At 43.0% G+C, this 21311-nt stretch overlaps 1 protein-coding gene across 1 annotated transcript in view; it reads right to left on the reverse strand.

Annotated features, from left to right (window-relative positions):
* stard9 (StAR-related lipid transfer (START) domain containing 9) overlaps nucleotides 1–21311 on the reverse strand; it is a 286706-nt gene that overhangs the window by 259078 nt on the left and 6317 nt on the right. Inside the window, exon 2 of the mRNA XM_048599610.1 lies at nucleotides 8870–8939. Coding sequence (XP_048455567.1) covers nucleotides 8870–8939 — 70 coding nt within the window. The remainder of the gene's footprint in view (nucleotides 1–8869; nucleotides 8940–21311) is intronic.

Consider the following 21311-nt stretch of genomic DNA (forward strand, 5'->3'; position numbering starts at 1 on the left):
AACCCCCTTCCCCTCCCCCTTTTCTGATGAAGGGTCTAGGCCCGAAACGTCAGCCTCTCTGCTCCTATGATGCTGCTTGGCCTGCTGTGTTCATCCAGCCCTGCACCTTGTTGTCTCAGATACTGAAACTGAATCAGTTTCTGATAGAAGTGTGTGACTTCTCTCCCATTGATCACGGTGAGTGAAGTTTTAGAGACAATTTACAGGGAGGCAATGGCCTAATCTATAAATCCAGAAACCCAGGCAATGTTCTGAAGATGACAAGTGGTGAAATTTGAATTCAGTATAAATCTGGAATTAAGAATCAAACGATGATCATGATGACAGTTAATTTCGTAAAAACCCATCCGGTTCACTGATGACCTTTAGGGAAGGTGACTGCCATCTTTATCTATATGCCTATGTATGCCTCTAGACCCACAGCAATGTGGCTGACTCTTAACTGTCCCCTGGGCAATTAATGATGGTCAATGAATGCTGGCCTAACCAGTGACATCCTGTGAATGAACGAAAAAAAAAATTTAGGGGATTCAGGGCAAATATTCACGCTGATTATTGAGGATTGGAGTAATGAGTCAGAAACTATTTCCAGTGGCAGAAAGATCACAAATCTAACCATAGCAGAATTAGGTCATTCAGCCCATCAAGTCGGCGCTGCCATTTGATTATGACTGATATTTTTCTTAACTCCATCTCCTGCCTTCCCCTTGAAATCTTTGATCCTCTTACTAATCAAAAACATATCACTGTCTTAAATACACTCAGTGGCTTAGCCTCCACAGCCCTCTGCGACAATGAGTTCAACAGATTAACCATCCTCTGGCTGAAGAAATTCCTCCTCATCTCAGCTCTGAAGGGTCATCCCTTCACTCAGAATCTGTGCCTTTGGGTCCTAGTCTCTCTTACTACTGGACACATCTTGTCTATCCAGACCTCAGTATTCTGTAAATTTCAATAAGATTCCAGCAACGTCTCCTGCCCCACCAGGGGACTGAACATCCTTGACCATTGCTATACAACCAAAGATGCCTACCGCTCCATACCCTGTCCACACTTGGGAAAATCAGATCACAATGCTGTGTTCCTCCTCCTCGCTTACAGGCAGAAGTTGAAACTTAAGGACTCACCACAGAAAGTAGTACGGTGCTGGTCTGAGGCAGACGAAGAGCTTCTCAGAGACTGCTTGGAATCAGTGGACTGCACATTCAAAAATTCAGCGGACAACCTAGACGAGTACGCTGCCATCACCATCACGGACTTCATTAGAAGTGCATGGAGGACTGTGTGTCAAACAAGTCAATCCATACATTGCCCAACTAGAAACCTTGGATGAACCGGGAAATCCACTGCCTACTGAAAACCAGGCATGCGGCATTCAACTCAGATGACACAGAACTTTATAGGAATTCCAGATACGACCTCCGCAAGGCCATTAGAGATACCAAGTCAGTACTGGACCAAGTTAGAGGCTCAAACTAACCAGACAGCCACCTGCCACCTGTGGTAAGGCCGACGGGATACAAAATGAAGCAGAACAAAATAGCAGACAAAAACACATCCCTCCCTGATGTGCTCAATGCTTTCTAAGCTCGGTTCAGTGGCTTGGTTTCACTTGCCCCGCCAGTCCCGGACACACCCGTTCCCTCAGTTACGCTGCAGACATCAGATCGGCCTTCTTGAGAGTAAATCCCAAGAAAGCGACTGGCCCAGATGGAGTACCCAGCCGTGCACTCAGACCAGCCGGCAGGAGTATTCACTAACATCTTTAACCTCTCCTTGCTACAATCTTAAGTCCCTACTTGCTTCAAGAAGACAACCATCATCCCAGTACCAAAGAAAACATATGCACGTGCCTCAAAGACTACCACCCAGTGACTCTGACCTCGATAATCATGAAGTGCTTTGAAATGGTTTTCATGGCTCACATCAACTCTAGCCTCCCAGCCTGCCTCGATCCCTTGCAATTTGCCTACCGGCAAAATAGGTCCACAGCAGATGCCATTTCACTAGCCCTACACTCACCCCTGAATAATAAGGATACCTACATTCCTACTTATTAACTACGCCTCCGCCTTCAACACTATAATCCCCACCAAAGTCATCTCAAAACTCAAAGTCCTAGGTCTCAGCTCCATCCTCTGCAAATGGATCCTCAGCTTCCTGATCCACAGACCACAATCAGTGAAGATAGACAACTCCTCCATGATAATCCTCAACACCGGCTCCCCACAAGGATGTATACTCAGCCGCCTTCAGTACTCCCTTTACACTCACGACTGTGGGGTCAAATTTCATACGTACGCTATCTACGAGTTCGCTGACAACATCCGATTGTAGGCCGGATATCAAACAACGACAAGACGAGTCAGAATAAAAGAAGGAGGGAGAATGCTTGGTGTCATGATGCAATGATAACAATTGCTCCCTCAATGTCAGCAAAACTAAAGAACTGATCATCGACTTCAGGAAAAAAACAGGACACGTCTTTACCTACATCAATGGAGCTGAGATGGACAGAGTCGAGCGTGTCAAGTTCCTAGGACTGATAATAATCAACAATCTGTCTTGAACTTCCCACGTGTATGTGATGGTCAAAAAGGCAGGACAACGCCTCTTCTTTCTCAGAGGGCTTAGGAAATTTGGCATGTCCATAAGGACGCTCAACAACATTTACAGATGCACCATAGAAAGCATTCTATCTGGGTACATAACTGCTTGATGCAGCAACTGCTCTGCCCAGGGCCATAAGAAACTACAGAAAGTTGTGTATGTAGCCCAGACCATCACAGAAGCCAACCTCCAGTCTATGGACTCCATTTACACTTCTTGCTGCCAATAAAGACCCCTCCCACCCCAGTAATACTCTCTTCCAACCTCTTGTCAGGAAGATGATACAAAGGCTTAAATAAATGTATCAGCAGGTGCAAGAACAGCTTCTTCCCTGATGTTATTAGACTGCTCAATGGACCTTTCTAATTTCAAAAACAATGTTGATTTTGTTTTTGTGCACCTCCTGTGCAGCCGTAATCTTGTATGCCTCGCCCTGTCTAAACGTTCCATGATCTGTATGTCCTATGTTACAATCTGCCTGTACTGCTTGCAAAACAAAACTTTTCACAGTAAATCAAATCAATTTATACATTCTCAGCAGTACATCCCTCCTCTTGTATTCTAGTCCTCTCAAAATGAACGTTAACAATGCACTGGGCTTCATAACTGTCAAAGGAATTTGCAAATTAACCTTAAGAGACCATGAACTCCCAAGTTCCTTTGTGTTTCAGATTTCCAAAGCCTTTCCCCATTTAGAAAATAGTCTACACTTCTATTCTTCCTGTCAAAGTGCATAACCTTGCCGCTTCTTTGCCCACTCCCCTATCCATTCAAGACTTTCTATAGTCTCCCCATCTCTTCAACCTTTCCCTCCACCTACCTTTGTATCATCTGTAAACCTCAGCTCCTTTGTCATGATCATTAATATATAACATGTACAGTTGTGGATCCCAGCACTGACTCCTGCAGAATTCCACTAGTCACTGGTTGCCATCCTGGAAAGGACTCCTTGATCTCTGCCTTCTGCCAGTCAGCCAATTCTCTATTCATGCCATACCTCACTCCTCATACGATGGGCTGCTATTTAACAGTCTCCTGTGCAGTACCTTGTTAAAGGCCTTCTGGAAATCCAAATAGATCACAGTCCACTGGCTCTCCTTTGTCCAACTTGCTCGTTAGCATCTCAAAGAATTCTAACAGATTTGTCAGGTATGATCTTCCCTTGACAAAGCTGTGCTGACCTTATTTTACTATGCACTTCTAAGTATTCCACAATCGCATCCTTAAAAATGGACTCTAAAATCTTACAAACAACCAAGGTCAGGTTAATTGGCCTCTAATTCACCATCTTCTGAATCTCTCCCTTCTTAAACAGTGGTGTTACACTAACCATTTTCCACCTCTGGGACCCTCCCTGACTCCAGTGATTTCTGTAAGATCACCACCAATGCCACCACAAGCTCCTCAGCTATCTCCTTCAGAAGGGCAGCACAGTGGCTCAGTGGTTAGCACTACTGCCTCACAGCACCAGGGACTCAGTTGTTTCAATTCCACCCCCGGGCAATTGTCTGTGTGGAGTTTGCATGTTCTCCCTGTGTCTGTGTGGGTTTACTCCAGGTGCTCTGGTTTCCTTCCACAGGTTAAGTAAACTGGGCATGCTAAATTGCCCATAATGTCCGGGGATGTCCTGGGGAAGTGGGTCAACCATGGAAATGTAGGGTTACAGGAACAGGATAGGGAGGCTTGATCTGGGTGGGATGCTCTTCACAGGGTCAGTGTGGACTTGATGGGCTGAATGGCCTGCTTCCACACTGTAGAGATTCCTCAATTTCTATGCTCAACCATTGCTCTTGATCCTCACTACTTAGAATGTTCATTGATCTATCCTTCTTGGATCTGAAACAGATAACCTTCTGCTTTCCTGCACTGTTCCATCTGGTAGAGATGTACCTGCTCTCAATGCAATATCCCTTTGCAATTTATTATTGCAAGTTACATGATTTACTACAGCATCCAACTTGGTTCTGTCAGCAAACTTATATATACAATTCTCAATTTTATCAAGTCATTTATAATTATAGTGCAAGTTTATAAGACACCACAAGACCCCCCAATTTGAGTATATATCCACCATTCCTTCCTTACCTCTGAATTAATTCCCTATCCAAGTGAATAGGTTGCTTCCAAAGCTACCCCCTCTCTTTCCTAACAGTCTCTTACACTGATTGATAAGAGTCCATAAATTACTTTCAAAAATAATTAGACACTTTCTAGAAGGATTTGTCATTAAAAAAGACAGCAGCATTAAATCAGGTGTCATGTGGAGGAAAAGTTCTGGCGTAAACCACAGAATCTCACAACTGTTGTGGTGCAGAAGTCAGCCATTTGGCCCATCATGCCTGCACTGGTTCTCTGAGTGGGCATCATCCCACCATTTCACCCATAATCTGCACATAAGTTTTACTTAGATGATCATTTAATACCCTCTTAAATGACTCAAGTGGACCTGTTCTATCATACTTCCAGGCGGTGCATTCGAAGTCATTGTGCGCAAAAAAGTTTTTTTTTCTCACAACACATTCAATTATGTTGCATATCACTAAACCTGTGCCCTCTCACTCTTGATCCTTTTAAGAATAGCAACAATTTCTCCCTACTCACTCTGTCCAGACATCATTATTTTGAAAGCTTCTATCAAATCTCATCTTCATCATCTTCTCTCCACAGAAAATATTCCCAACTTCCCCAATCTTTTCTTATAACTGAAGTTTCTCATTCCTGGAACCATTCTTGTAACCTGATCCTGTACTCTCTCCAGTGCATTCACATCCTTCCTAAAGTGTGGTTCTCAGAACTGTGCACAATACTCCAACTGAGGTCTAACTAGCATCAAGTACAAGTTCAGGATAACCTCCCTGATCTTGTACACAATGCCCTTATCAATAAAGGTCAGAAGTCACACAAGACCAGGTTATAGTCCACACAACACCTGATTTAATGATCCAACACCTGACGAAGGGGCTACACTCCAAAAGCTTGTGATTTCAAACAAACCTGTTGGACTATAACCTGGTGTCGTGTGACTTCTGACCTTGTCCAACCCAGTCCAACACCAGCACCTCCACATCATGTTTATCAATAAAGCATATGATGCTGTAGATTTTATTAACATCATTCTCCACATATCCTGTCCCCTTTAATGATTTATGCAAATATTCAGCCAGGTCATTCCATCCCTGCACATGCTTTAAAGTACTACCCTTTATTCCTCCACATTGATCTTCATTTGCCCATTACACCAACTTGTCAATATCTTAAATTCTGCACTGTCCTCTTCACAGTTTACTGTGATTCCAAGTTTTGCATCATTCATAAACTTTGAAATTGTTCTCTGTACTTGGGTGTGCGTGTCAGGAAAAGCTAAGGGCTAATACTGACCTCTGAGAACTCCATACATCTCATGAAGCCTGAAAAATATCCTATTGAATTAAATAGCCTGTTTCAATTCTGCCCATGGTGGAAACTGATGGAGTTGCCACAGAAGATGCAAAAGTGGTCAGTAGGTTGGCACAAAGTCATGATGTGTACTATAAAGGAGCAATAGTGCTAACGGGCTGAGAGAGGTGAGGGCTATATGGTCTAAATTATAACCAAATAAATGAGGCAGCCTTTTTGAACAGCCACCTCAACGCCCAGCAATCCCAGCAGTTTCCTCTGCTGTGTGTCTGGAAATGACAGACCAACTCTATCCTGCAGGTTCCCACACCTGCCCACCCCAAAAAAAATCCCTCCACTCACTAGAGTGTCTCCCAAGGCAGATGCGGAAATTTTCTGATTCCCACTACCTACTCAGAGAAAAAACCTGAGCCTTTTATTAAGAGGAATTCTTCTTAATAGAATCCCTACAGTCCAGATAGAGACCATTCGACCCATCAAGTCTGCAATGACCCTCCAAACAGCATCCCACTCAGACCCATCCCATTTCCACAACCTCACATTTACCATGGCTACTCCACGTAGCATGCAGATCCCTGAACACTACAGGGCAATTTAGCACGGCCAATCCACCTGATCTGCACATCTTTGGACTATGGGAGGAAACCGGAGCAAGCAGCAGAGCATGTGCAAACTCCACACAGACAGTCGCCCAAGGGTGGAATCGAACCTTGGTCCCTGGCACTTTGAGACAGCAGAGCTAACCACTGTGTCACTGTGCTGCCCCAAGAGGTTCAACAAATTTAAGTTGCAAGACAGAAAAGTACCTGTATCTTACATGGTTTAAGTTCTCACAAAAATCCTTAAGGTACAAAAACTGCATACATGTCAGTGTTTGTAATATGGGAATGGATATTGATTTATAATTTTATTATCCCTTATTTTAATATTCATTCACCACTTCTCTGTTACCTTTTGTTTTATTACACTTAAAAGACCATCATGTTCCCTTGGTTTTTAAACTTCATTACTTAGTGAATATGAATTTTCTCATGCAAATCACACTTCAATTACATTTTTAAGCTGCAAATATGTTTCAGGAATAATACACCATTATAAAATAAGGACTGATCTCTACATGTCTTTATTTAAAGCTAAGGGCTTTCAGCACTCAATAGGTTAAAGCTTTTTTTAAAATCAAGAATTCTTTCTCTACAGCTTCAGGCTTCCTGTTTACCCTAATCACTCTCAGCTGCTAACAATACTCATGAAGGAAAACAACACAGCTAGCCCTATCAGATTTATACATAGAAAACAATTATCCAGAGACTTTGAACAATGGACATCCTTAAGGACAGAAAATACAAGTTCTATCCTAAACTGTCTAAAATATTTACTGCTCAAAAAGATTTACTATCTTCGAAATGAGTTTGAAATTAAAAGTTTAGAAGTGAAAGCACAAGAAAATGAGACTAATTAGATTACTTTCTTAAAAAGCTCGTAGACACTGTGAGCCAAGGGGAGGTAATGGTTTAGTGGTATTATCACTAGACTATTCATCCAGAGGTCCAGGTAATGTTCTGGGTCCTTGGTTCAAAACCTGTCATGGCATATGGTGAAATTTAAATTCAATTTTAAAAATCCGCATGTAAGAGTCTACTGAGCACCATGAAATTGTTGTTAATTGTCAGGAAGAGCCCATCTGGTTCACGAATGCCCTTTAGGGAAGGAAACTGCTATCCTCACCTGTCTGACCTACATATGATGCCAGATCCACAGCAATGCCTTGGCTCTTAATTAAGGGTGGCCAATAAATGCTGGGCCTAACCCACGATGCCCACATCCCAAGAATGAATAACAAAAATGGTCTCCTTTTGTGCCAAAAGTTTTTACAGCAAGCACGACAAAGAGGTCAACACAATTTTTTTATGTTTGTTTGCACGCATGAAACTTCTAGGTAATAACGTATTTTTGTTGAAACAATTACATTGAACAAAAGTATTGATTTTTTTCAAGTTTACAGACAGGATTGTCCATAGATCTGGAAACAGATTAGGACACAGATAGTGTGCATGAATCACAAGTTAGTATACAGGTACAGCCAGTGATAAGGCAAACAGATGTAACGGTGTTTATTACAAGAGAAATCAAATACAAAAGGTTTACTGCAGCTGGACAGGGCCTTGGTGTGACTACATCTGGAGAACTGAATACTGTTTTGACCTCCTTATTTGAAAAGTGATACAACTGGGATGAAGGCTTATCTTAGGAAGAAAGGGCGAACAGGTTGGGCCTGCTTCCATTGGAGTTCAGAAGGATAAGAGGTGATCCTACTAAAGTATATAAGATCCTGACTGGATTTGACAAGGCAGATTCTGAGAGGACATTTCCCCTTGTAGAAGAACTAAAACTCTGGACATGGTTTAAGAAAGAGAGAATTCACTTATAAGACAGAAATAAGGAGAACTTTTTTTCTGTCTGATGGTTGTTTGACTGTAGAATTCTCTTTCCCAGAAAACAATGGAGACTGGGATATTGAATATACTCAAGGCTGTGTTAGATAGATTTTTGATAGATAAGAGGGCCCAGGACAAGAAATCACAAGATGGAGAAGAAGTAGGCCATTCAACCCATCAGGTCTGCTCTACATTCAAGATGATCATGGCTGATCTGTTGATCCTCAACTCCACTTTACTGCCTTATCTCCTATTCTTTGATTCCGTTAGTGATTAAAAATCTATCTCAGCCTTGAACATACTTAATGATCCAGCCTCAATAGCCCTCTGCATGAGATAACAACACAGGTTAATGACCTTCAGAAAAATAAAATCCACTGTCTTAAATGGGTAACTACTTGGAGATACAGTTCCAGAGGGGCACTTACCTTTATATTTCTGATGCTGGCTATCTTGTCATCCACTTGCACAATTATACTTGATCCTTCTGCATTTTCTCTGGAGGAGGAGAGACGAACTATATAAGTATATATAAAATGGAAATTATTGCATCAAAACTGCTTTTGTTATGTAGAAAGATGAAGCAAACACTGCATTTCAACATTCAGTCAGACATGCTAGAGTTCCTGAGTTCTGAAGAAAGGTCACTGGACTCTAAACACCAGCTTGTTTTCTCTCCACCTAAGTGGTCAGATCTGCTGAGTGTCTCCTGCAATTTCTGTTTTTGATGCTAGACTTCCTATTTTGTCATTTGTACCTGAGGAATTGTCTTTTTTTTTTAATCCATTTCATCACATGGTCTTTCAATAATTAATTGGAAAATTATCCTAAAACAAGAAATTAATTTATAAATTTATAATTAATACAAGAAATTGTAATCCATGCATCCTATAATTTGTCTGATGAAGCACTGTTCTGATACAACTATATTGCTAAAACTATTTAGAAGAGGCAGTAATTTCTGTTTCACAACCATTAATACTGTCATTTCTTGTGAACAAGCAAAACTAAACCCTATTTTAAAAGTTGCTCTTACATGCACAAAACTGAACATATACATTAATTTTTCATTTATAATCTACTGACAATAACAAATAATCTTGAACTGACTTAACCTGGCGAGCTCACTAGTTTACAACACCAAACTAAAAGGTTCCCTTATCAAGTCTCAGGGCTGCCAGAGTTTTGGGGTCACCACAATCATTAAATGGGAAGGGGAAAGTCAATTGTATAGATACTTGGTTAGACTGCACCCGGAATATTATGTATGGTTCTGGTCTCTTTAACTCAGCAAAGATATTATTTCTATACACAGAGTGCAATGAGATTGAGCAAACCAGCCTGTATTCTCTGACATTCCAAAGAAAGAACGGTGATTTCATTAAAATCTACAAAATACATCACGGAATAGACAGGGTAGATGCAGTTAAGATAGCTTCCCTGGTTGTCGGTGCAGGCTTGGATGGCCGACAGGCCTGTTCCTGTGCTGTAATTTTCTTTGCACACAGTCTAGAAATGCGACACAATTAAAAAAATAAGGCCCTGCCATTTATGGCTAAGGTGTGGAGAAACTGTTTTACTCAGAGGGTTGTGAACTATTGGAATTCTCTACCGTGGAGAGCTGTGGAAGTCTTTGAGTCTGTTTAAGGCAGAGATTGACAGATTGCTAATTACCAATGGTACATAAGGTTATGAGGATGGGATAGGTAAAAGTCATTGAAGATTTAAACAGCCATGACTGTATTGAATGGTGGGGCAAGTTATATAGGATGAATGGCCTACTTCTGTCCCCATGTCCTAAAGAAAGGAGAAAATAGTCCAACATTGTTGGCTAATCTTAGCCTATCACCTGCAAGATATTTCACATCTGTATTCATTTCATCACCTGGCAAGATTAGATGAAAGTAGTAGGAGAAAGGATCAGAGATAGTAGGAACTGCAGATGCTGGAGAATCCGAAACAACAAGGTGCAGGGCTGGATGAACACAGCAGGCCAAGCAGCATCATAGGAGCAGAGAGGCTGACGTTTCGGGCCTAGACCCTTCATCAGAAAAGGGGGAGGGGAAGGGGGTTCTGAAATAAATAGGGAGAGAGTGGGAGGCGGATAGAAGATGGATGGAGGAGAGGATAGGTGGAGAGGAAACAAACAGGTCGAAGAGGCGGGGATGGGGCCAGTAAAGGTGGAGTTAGGAAGGGGATAGGTCAGTCCAGGGAGGACGGACAGGTCAAGGGGGTGGAATGAGGTTAGTCGGTAGGAGATGGAGGTGCGGCTTGAGGTGGGAGGAGGGGAAAGGTGGGAGGAAGAACAGGTTAGGGAGGCAGGGACGAGCTGGACTGGTTTTGGGATGCATTAGGGGGAGGGGAGATTTTGAAACTTGTGAAATCCACATTGATACCATTGGGCTGCAGGGTTCCCAAGCGGAATATGAGTTGCTGTTCCTGCAACCCTTGGGTGGCATCACTGTATTTCTCATATGACTTGCTTCAAAAAAGTTAAAACAATTAATTCGTGTTTATACCTTTCACACTTTCAAGGCATTCCAAAATACAGCCTCAAAGTGAATTATTTGGGAAGTATACTCACTTTTGGTCTGTAGACAAACGTGACAGTACAGCAAAGTTCCACCCAAATAAAAACATGTTATTTTCTTTACTGAAAGTTGGTTGAGAGCTAACTGTTAACCAGAACATTGAACAAGTTCTACTACTACAAACTGTAATCTGGGATATCTGCAAACTGTATATCATTTGAATATTTAATTGTATTCAGGTGGTGGGTAATAACTTGTCACTTCCTATAGTAGCAAACTGAAATCATGCTGGTGGAATTTGTCTCTCTAAATAATTTAAAGAGGGCATGTACTAGGCTCTAGTTTTATCCTTCACAACCTAGCTATCTTAGTTGTGACAGACTTTTTGTCAACTTGAAAACATTCTGGGTCTCTATTTAACATTTCATCTGAAAGACTGCACCGCTAACAGTACAGCAGACACATGCCCATATTCTTAATGGGGGAGTATTAACACTAGACCAATGTGACATTTAAAGTGTGGACTATTTAATATCATTCAGATGATTTATATTAACTGATGTCATACTGATGATTTGAACAAGGACGAATGCTAGTTTTAGAATGAGAAATAATAATATCAATTCAGCTAATTGTCCAAACCCATGTGCTCCCTATTACAAAGTTCACTTAGTTCCATGTCTTAGCTCTACCAAGCCCAGCTGTTTCTGTAACACTCCCTCCCTCATAGCTTTACTGCCTCTAGGCTTAAGGAGCCCAATACTCTAATCGGTGGATTGAATGGCCTCGATCTAATCTATCTATCTATCTATCTTTTTAACACTTGGTTCTTAGAGTTTTAGTTATCCCTCCTAATCTCTCTCCACATTCCATGTCCATATCTGTTTGATCAGACCTCTGAAGTACTGTGGGAAGTTTTTCTATTTTAAAGATATGTAACATTTAATTAAAATGATAGCTGATATTAAAATCCTCCAGCAAAACATTAGTCTTTTAAGATTAACTTCAAATGTGAAAAAGATTGTTCTGTTTTTAATAACACCTTTTAGATATTCATTTGTTTTATTTGAATTGTATCCAAGGATCAGAGACAATACTGACAACGACAAATCAAAAATAAACTCCAGAGAAACTAAACTTAAGCTGTACCAGGAATAAATGCAAACAGAGGAACCCGAAATGCTGCATTCTCTTCATTGAGCTTTCAACGTGCCTTTGATCCAGGTACAAAGCTGAGGCCGACCTGCATTATACCAAAGACTAGGTACTCTCCAGTGACAAACCTGCAAACGAGGAGACTGGGAAAGTTTCAAACTAATATAACATGTACTGAGGTTAGCCAGCTTAAGAACCCAAATCAAATAACAGGTTTATAAATGAACTGAACAAGTTTAGATGTCAAATTTGTTAAGTGATTGCTTTTGAACCCAAGTCTGCACTCCTGATCTCATTACATCTTCAGCATATTTCACACAAGAAGCTTGGCAGCAGAAAGACTGGTCAGTTTTCTATTTTGGAACTGTCAGCTCCAAAGTTGTTCAACATAGCTCTGTACAGATCAACTTCATTCCTCATTCCCTTGTTGCCTGAAAGGCAAAAGCCATCTTTACTTGAATCGATGTTTTTAAATCAGAAAAGCTGGAGCTAAATGACTGTTTATAATCAGTATGAGAATACCAAACAGAAATAACAACAAATAATAGTAGGTGGTAATGTGTTAGCTATGGCTCAGTTGAAGCATTCTCTCCTAGGTGTCAGTAGATCACATTGCGGGGAGATAATGGTCTAGTGATAATATCACTAGACTATTGAACAAGAGACCCAGACACTGTCTGAGGACCCAAGTTCGACCCCTATGGCAGATGGTGAATGTTGAATTCAATCAAAATCTGGAATGAAAAGTCTAATGATGAGCATGGGACTACTGTCAATCATCGGAAAACACATCTGGTTAGGGAAGGAAACTGCTGATCTTACCTAATCTGACCTACATGTGACTCCACAACAGATACTAATGACTGGTGGTCTCCTCTACATTGGTGAAACGAAACTTCTCAGTGCATCTACGTTCTGCTCGCAAAAAAGACGCAGAACTAGCCGTTGCCTGCCACTTTAATGCACCACCCTGTTCCCTGACCAACATGTGTGTCTCTGGCTTGCTGCAGTGTTCTAGCGAAGCTCAATGCAAGCTGGAAGAACAACACCTCATTTTCCACTTGGGGACCCTGAAGCCCTCCAGCCTCAATATCGTGTTTAATAAGTTTAGGGTCTAAACTCTCCCATGTCCCAGCCCCCTACCCCATACACCAGGCTTTGTTACCACATAGCCTGCCATTACACACTACCTGTTATTAGTCACTAATAGTCCCCATTAACAACTATATACCCTCCCAGCCTGATCGTTTATCAACTCTTTGTCTGTCTAACTGCTCTTCTCTCGCTTTAGGCTCTATCCTATAGTTTACTCCCTACCCTATCTCCCTCCCCTTTTTTCTTCATATAAACTGCCATTTTCCCAGCCACCATCATTGAAAGCATGCTGTGCGGGTGCATAACGGCCTGGTATGACAACTGCTCTGCACAGGACTGTAAGAAACTACAGAAGGTGGTGTGTAGAGCCCAGACCATCCTTCCATCCATGGACTCCATTACACTCCATTAACACTCAACACTGGAGCCCCCCCGAGGATGCGTCCTCAGCCCTCTGTACTCCCTGTACACCCATGACTGTGTTTCTAAATTCTGAACGAATGCCATCTACACTGATGACACCACTGTTGTGGGATGGATATCTAACAACGATGAGTCAAAACACAAAAGGGAGATAGAGGGTTTGGTGATGTGGTGCAATGAAAACAACCTCTCTCTCAATGTCAGAAAAACTAAAGAATACATCATTGACTTCAAAAAGAAGGGGAACACATCCCCATCTACATCAATGGAAACGAAGTTAAGAGGGTGGACAGCGTCAAGTTCCTCGAGTGACAATAGCCAACAACCTATCCTGGACGGCCCACATAGATTCAACAGTCAAGAAGGCATAACAATGCCTCTTCTTCTCAGACACTCAGGAAATGTGGCATGTTCTCAAAGACCCTCACCAACTTCCACAGATGCACTATTGAAAGCATACTGTGCAAGTGCATAACGGCCTGGTATGGCAACTGCTCTGGTCAGGACCATAAGAAACTACAGAATCTGGTGTGCACAGCCCAGACCATCACAGAAGCCAACATTCCATCCACGGACTCCATTTACACAGCTCGCTGCCGCGGAAAGGCTGCCAACGTCATCAAAGACTCATTGCACCCTAGTAATGATCTGCTTCAAACCTCTTCAGTCAGGCAGAAAGTACAAAAGCCTGAATGTATGCACGAGCAAGTTCAGGTACAGCTCTACCCAGCAATTATTAGATTGATGAATGGACTCTGTAGCCTCAAATAATGACTGATCTTGCTAATGTAATCTTGCCTAGTGCACGCCCCGTGCAATGTAACCTGTACCTCTGTCCAAGTCATTTTGACCTGTACATCCTTGCTTACTATGTTCTGTTTGTACTGCTCATAAACAAAACTTTTCACTGTACTTCAGTACAAGTGACAATAAATCAACCAATATGGTAGACTCTTGACTGGCCTCTGGACAATTAGGGATGGGTAATAAACGTTAGCCTAGCCAGTAATGCCAACTTCCCATGCCCCCTTGGAAGTGTAACAGTATAGAGTTTATTGACAAAGTTCCAGCCAGCTTCACGATTATCTGGGATTAGGGAAAACGTTCTATATGACCTCTAGGATACCAACATTGTCTGCATCTGGAAGCAGATAGAATCCAAAACTGTGTGCAGGGTAGGTGATAGTCTAGTGGTATTATCGCTAGACTATTAATCCAGAAACCCAGCTAACGTTCTGGGGACCCAGGTTCGAATCCCACCATGGCAGACGGTGAAATTTGAATTCAATAAAAAAAAAGTCTGGAATTAAGAATCTACTGATCACCATGAAATCGTAGTCAATTGTCAGAAAAACCCATCTGGTTCACCAATGTCCTTCAGGGAAGGAAATCTGCCATCCTCACCTGATTTGGCCTACATGTGACTCCAGACCCACAGCAATGTGGTTGACTCTCAATTGTCCTCTGAAATGGCCTAGCATGCCACCCAGTTGTATCAACTGCTAAAAAGTCTCAAAGAAACGGAACCAGACGGATCACTGGCATTGATCTAGGCACCCAAAAAGATGACATTAGAAACAGCCCTCTCGACCCTGCAAAGTCCTCCTCAATAAAATCTGGGGGTTAGTGCCAAAATTGGGAGAGCTGTCTCACAGACTAGACAAGCAACAGCCTGACATAGTCATACTCTCAGAATCATACCTTACAGGTAATGTCCTAGAGACAACCATCACGATCCCCGAATATGTCCTGTCCCACCAACAGGACAGACCCAGCAGAGGTGGCGGCACAGTGGTATACAGTTGGGAGGGAGTTGATCTGGGAGTCCTCAACATTGACTCTGGACCCCATGAAGTCTCATGGCTTCAGGTTAAACATGGGCAAGGAAACCTCCTGCTGATTACCACAAACCATCCTCCCTGATGAATCATGTTGAACAACACTTGGAGGAAACACTGAAGATGGGATGGGCACAAAATGTATTCCGGGTGGGTGATTTCAATGTCCACCACTAAGAGTGGCTCGGCAGCAGTACTACTGATCGAGCTGGTTGGGTCCTAAAGGACATAGCTGCTAGACCAGGTCTGTGGCAGTTGGTGTGGGAGCCAACAGGATGGAAAAGCATACTTGACCTCATCCTTACCAAATCTGCGAGCTGCAGTTGCATTTGACCATGATAGTATCATTAAGAGTGACCATTGCACAGTCCTTGTGGAGACGAAGTCCCAGCTTCACATTGAGAATAACTTCCATCGTGTTGTGTGGCACTATCACCGTGCTAAACGGGACAGACTTCACACAGATCTAGCAACTTAAGACTGGGCACCCATGAGGTGCTGTGGGCTATCAACAGTAGCAGAACTGTACTCCAGCACAACCTGTAACCTCATGGCTCGGCATATCCCTCGCTCAACCATTACCATCCAGCCAGGGGATCAACCCTGGTTCAATGGAGAATGCAGGAGGACATGCCAGGAGCAGTACCAGGCATACCTGAAGATGAGGTGTTAACCTGGAGAAGCGACCAAATAGGACTACTTGCACGCCAAACAGCAAAAGCAGCAAGTGATAGAGAGAGTTAAGCGGTCCCACAACCAACGGATCAGATCTACGCTCTGCGGTCCTGCCACATCCAGTTGTGAATGGTGGTGGACAATTAGACAACTCACTAGAGGAAGAGGCTCCACAAAAATCCGCATCTTCAATGATGGAAGAGCCCAGCCCATCAGTGCAAAAGATAAGGCTGAAGCTTTCACAGCAATCTTCAGACAGAAGTGCCGAGTGGATGATCCATCTTGGCCTCCTCCAGTGGTCCCCAGCATTGCAGATACCAGTCTTCAATCAATTTGACTCACTCCACATAACATCAAGAAATGGTGGAGGCACTGGGTACTGCAAAGGCTACGAGCCCTGACAACATTCCAGCAATAGTACCGAGGACTTATGCTCCAGAACTTGCCACTCCCCTAGCCAAACTGTTCCAGTACAGTTACAACACTGGTACCTACCCAACAATGTGGAAAATTGCCCAAGTATGTCCTGTACACAAAAGGCAAGACAAATACAACCCAGCCAGTTACTGCCTCATCAATTTACTCGCAATCATCAATAAAAGGATGGAAGGTGTCATCAACAGTGTTATCAAGCAGCACCTGCTCAATGACACCCAGTTTGGGTTCTGCCAGGGCCACTTAGCTCCTGACCTCATTACAGCCTTGGTTCAAACATAGACAAAAGAACTGAATTCCAGAAGTGAGGCAAGAGTGATAGCCCTTGACATCAAGGCTGCATTCGACCGAGTGTGGCATCAAGGAGCCCTAGCAAAACTGGAATCACAGGTACGGGGGGCAAACTCTCTGGTGGCTGGATTAATACCTGACACATAGCAAGATGATCATGGTTATTCAAGGTCAGTAATCTCAACTCCAGGAAATCTCCGCAGGAGTTCCTCAGGGTAGTGTCCTCGGCCCAACCATCTTCAGCTTCTTCATCAATGACCTTCCCTCCATCATCAGGTCAGAAGTGGGGAAGTTTGCCAATGATTGCAAAATGTCCAGCACCATTCGCGATTCCTCAGATACTGACGCAGTCTATGTTCAAATGCTACAAGACCTGACAATATACAAGCTTGGGCTGACAAGTTGCAAGTGACATTTGCCAGGCTATGACCATCACCAATAACAGACAATATAACCATCACCTCTTGACATTCAATGGTGTTAGCTTCACTGAATCCCCTACTATCAACATCCTGGGGGTTATCATTGACCATGAACTCAACTGGACTCACCACATTAACACAGTGGCTACAAGAGCCGGTCACAAGCTAGGAATACCACGGTGAGAAACTCACCTCCTGACTCCTCAAAGCCTGTCCACCATCTACAAGGTACAAGTCAGGTGTGTGATGGAATACACACCACTTGCCTGGATGAGTGCAGCCCCAACAACAGTCAAGAAGCTTGACACCATCCAGGACAAAGCAGCCCGCTTGATTGTCACTACATCCACAAGCATCCACTCCCTCCACCACCGACGTTTAGCAGCAGCAGTGTGTACTATCTACAAGTTGCACTGCAGAAATTCACCAAATATCCTCAGACAACACCTTCCAAACCCACAACCACTTCCATCTAGAAGGACAAGGGCAGCAGACATATGGGAACGCCACCACATTCAAGTTCCCCTCCAAGCCACTCACCATCCTGACTTGGAAATATATCGCTGTTCCTTCACTGTCGCTGGGTCAAAATCCTGGAATTCCCTCCCTAATGGTATTGTGGGTCAACACACAGCATGTGGACTGCAGCAGTTCAAGAAGGCAGCTCACCACCACCTTCTCAAGGACAACTAGGGATGGGCAAGAAATGCTGGCCAGCTAGCGATGCCCACATCCCACAAAAATGAATTGAAATAAAACTGAGGAATGAGTCTTCTGTCAATAGCAGGAAAAATCCTTAGCAAGATCCATTAAACCATCTTCTAAACAGTCTCCACAAATCAGTGTCATTTTAGCTCAGGCTGTGGACCAGGTGATACATTTGTAACAAGAAAACAGAGAGCGCAGCATCACGATCTATATATACCATCCATAGCCTGAACTAAAGCTTTTGACAATGACAACCCAGTCTGTGGAACTTACTCCCCAAGTCAGAATGATCTAAAGATGTTTGCCAAATTCTTGCTCCCATTGTATGGTTGGATATCCTTTATCTTTGCAGTAACCAGCAGTGTAAAGCAAGGAAGCATCTTCACTTCCCAACTCTTCAATTCAGCAGAGACACGATGAGTCAAACAGCCTGCTTCTGTATTATAAAATTCTATGATTCTACAAGTCAGGATGGCAAGTGGCTTGGAGGGGAACTTGCAGGTAATGGCGTTCCCAGGTATCTGCTGCCCTTGTCCTTCTGAGATGGTAGTACTCATGAGTTTGGAAGGTGTTGCCTAAGGAGTTTTCAGGAATTTCTACAGTGCATTTTGTAGATGGTGTACACTGCTGCAACTGAGTGTCAGTTATTGACTGATCAAATGGCATCGCATCCAGAAATAATCAAACAGGCTACTTTCTCCTGGACGGTGTCAAGCTTCTTGAGTGTTGTTTGAGCTGCACCCATCCAGGCAAGTGGGGAGTTTTCCATTACACTCCTGACCTGCACCTTGTAGATGCTGAACAGGCTTTGGGGAATCAGGAAGTGAATTACTGTAAAATGTGCTAGGTACCATGACTCTGGCCTGCTCTTGTAGCCACAGTATTTACATAACTAATCCAGATGCGTTTCTGGTCAATGGTGACTCCCAAGATATTGATAATGGGGGATCCAGTGATGGCGGTACCTTTGAATGTAATGGGGCAATGATCACATCCTCTCTCGTGGAAAACGGGTCTTGTCTGACACTTGTGTGACACGAATGGTACTTGTCAGCCCAAGCCTAGATATTGTCCAAGTCTTGTTGCATTTGGACATGGAATGCTTCAGTATCTGAGCGGTCGCGAATGGTGCTGAATACCGTGCAGCTATCAGCAAATATCCCCACTTCTTACTTCATGATGGAGGCAAAGTCAAAGTGACTCTGTAACGTAAACCTGCAGACCGCTTTAGTAAAATCCTTCCACTAGGATGTTAAAAAGGCCTTGATAGATTAACTAAGTACTGTAATGCCCCAACTGTATGTCAAAAGTATTGTGAAGCAGCAAGTTTAACCCCTGTTGACACATTGGCAATCTAAGTAATATTTAGCTGATCTTGAATCCGGATATTGGAATACCTCTCAGCTGGTGCACTGTTAAACGTGCAGTAATGATTCAATGTATCAATAAGCTCCGATGCCTAAACTAAGCATTTCCTATCCTATGACAGTGACTACATTTGGCCAGCCACAGTCACTCCAGGGTGGCCAACAATAATGGTAGAAAGAAAGTGGCACTTGCCAGACAAGATAGTAGGAGCAGTGTGGCAAGAGATGTGGGATGGGGTTTGTTCTGACGGCAGCTGGAATTAACATACCTTAGGTAGTTCCTGTGTCAGGGTAGGTCTCCTGCAAGGCATCTCATAGGTAGTTTACTTTCAGTGCCTCTGCTCTGCCACCACATGTAGTCTCACTGCATGCACTCTCTTTTCTGGTTGTTGATGGGAAATCCCAACATGTTTAAAGAAATCCAGAGACAAACACAATGGGAAGAGACCCTCCCACATTGCAGTCCTGGAAATGCAGAACTAAAGCTGTCCAAGGAGAAGGCTGCACAAATGCAGGACAAACTGTAAAGATCACAGGACGATCCTTGAATCACAGCATGCTTGGTCATTGTATTTCCATCTTGAATCACAACATTCCAAGATTCAAGCCCCACTCCAGGACTTGAGCACAAAAACTAAGACTGACACTTCAATAAAACCAACATGCAATACTAGATGTGAAATAAAAAAAAAACAGAGAATGCTGGAGAAAAACAGTATGTCTAGCAGTATCTGTGGAGAGAGAAACAGACTTAATGTTGAGTCTGGTATGACTTCTTCAGATGCTGCCAGAGCTGCTGAGTTTCTCCAGCACTATTTTCAGGATTGGCACCTCACTGCATTACTGAGGGAACACTGCACTGTCAGAGGTGCCAAATTTCAGGTGGGGCCTGATGTGCTTATTAGGTGAACGTAAAGGAACCTATGAGACTGTCTTTGAGGATAGCAGGGGAAATCTCCCTGGTATTCTGGCCAATATTCATCCCTTAGACAACATCCAAAAATCAATCATCTGATCATTAAGTTGTTGTTTGGGGTGGACAGGGGGAAGTTGCACTTCCTACATCACAAATGACTACACTTCAAAGGTGATATTTGTCAGCTGGAGCCAAAATGGAAAGCTTTGACATGATTAACACACCAGTTTATGTCTAAGACCCATTAGATTCTAGGAATGAGCAGTAAATGGCAGTAGAAAAAGTCAGCAAACAAAAGTCTCATTCTTTGCCTTTAATCTCCTACAATGTTGAAAGCTAATTAGCAAAAGGACACCCAGACTAAATTATAAATATTTAAAAAAGAACACCTAAGATCAGTTTGCCTTTTGTATTCTGTGGCCCAAAGTAGAAAGAAAAGCCGTAGCACCTGGAAATGCTGAGCAGATCAGGAGAAAGAAACAGGTTTATCATTTCAGGTCAATGACCTTTCACGACTGAACCCCTTATATGTACCTAAAAGAAAGAAAAGCTCTGGGGTCATGCATTTGAATTCCTCCATGGCAGACAATGAAATTTGAATTCAAGACCAATGGCAGATTGTTGAAAATCCCATGCAGGTCACTCATGTCCTAATCTGTTGGTTTTATCTGATCTTACCTACAGGCTACAGTGATGTGGTTGATACTCAACTGCCTCTGAAATGGCAAGCCACTTGGGTCAAGGGACAATTACCAAATCGGCAATAAATCCTGGTCCAGCCACCACTGCCCGCACCCCATGAACAAATTTTAATAGATCACAGAATTCTATTGTGTGGAAATAGGCCCTTCGGCCCTAACAAGTCCACACCAACCCTCAGAGCATCCCACCCAGACCCATCCCCCTCTTATCCACCTAATCTACACATCCCTGAACACTACAGGCAATTTAGCATGGCGAACCTACCAAGCCTGCACATCTTTGGGCTGTGGGAGGAAACCGGAGGAAACCCAC

This window comes from Rhincodon typus, chromosome 8 (assembly GCF_021869965.1).
Source record: "Rhincodon typus isolate 14 chromosome 8, sRhiTyp1.1, whole genome shotgun sequence".
In the NCBI taxonomy this organism is placed as follows: Eukaryota; Metazoa; Chordata; class Chondrichthyes; order Orectolobiformes; family Rhincodontidae; genus Rhincodon; species Rhincodon typus.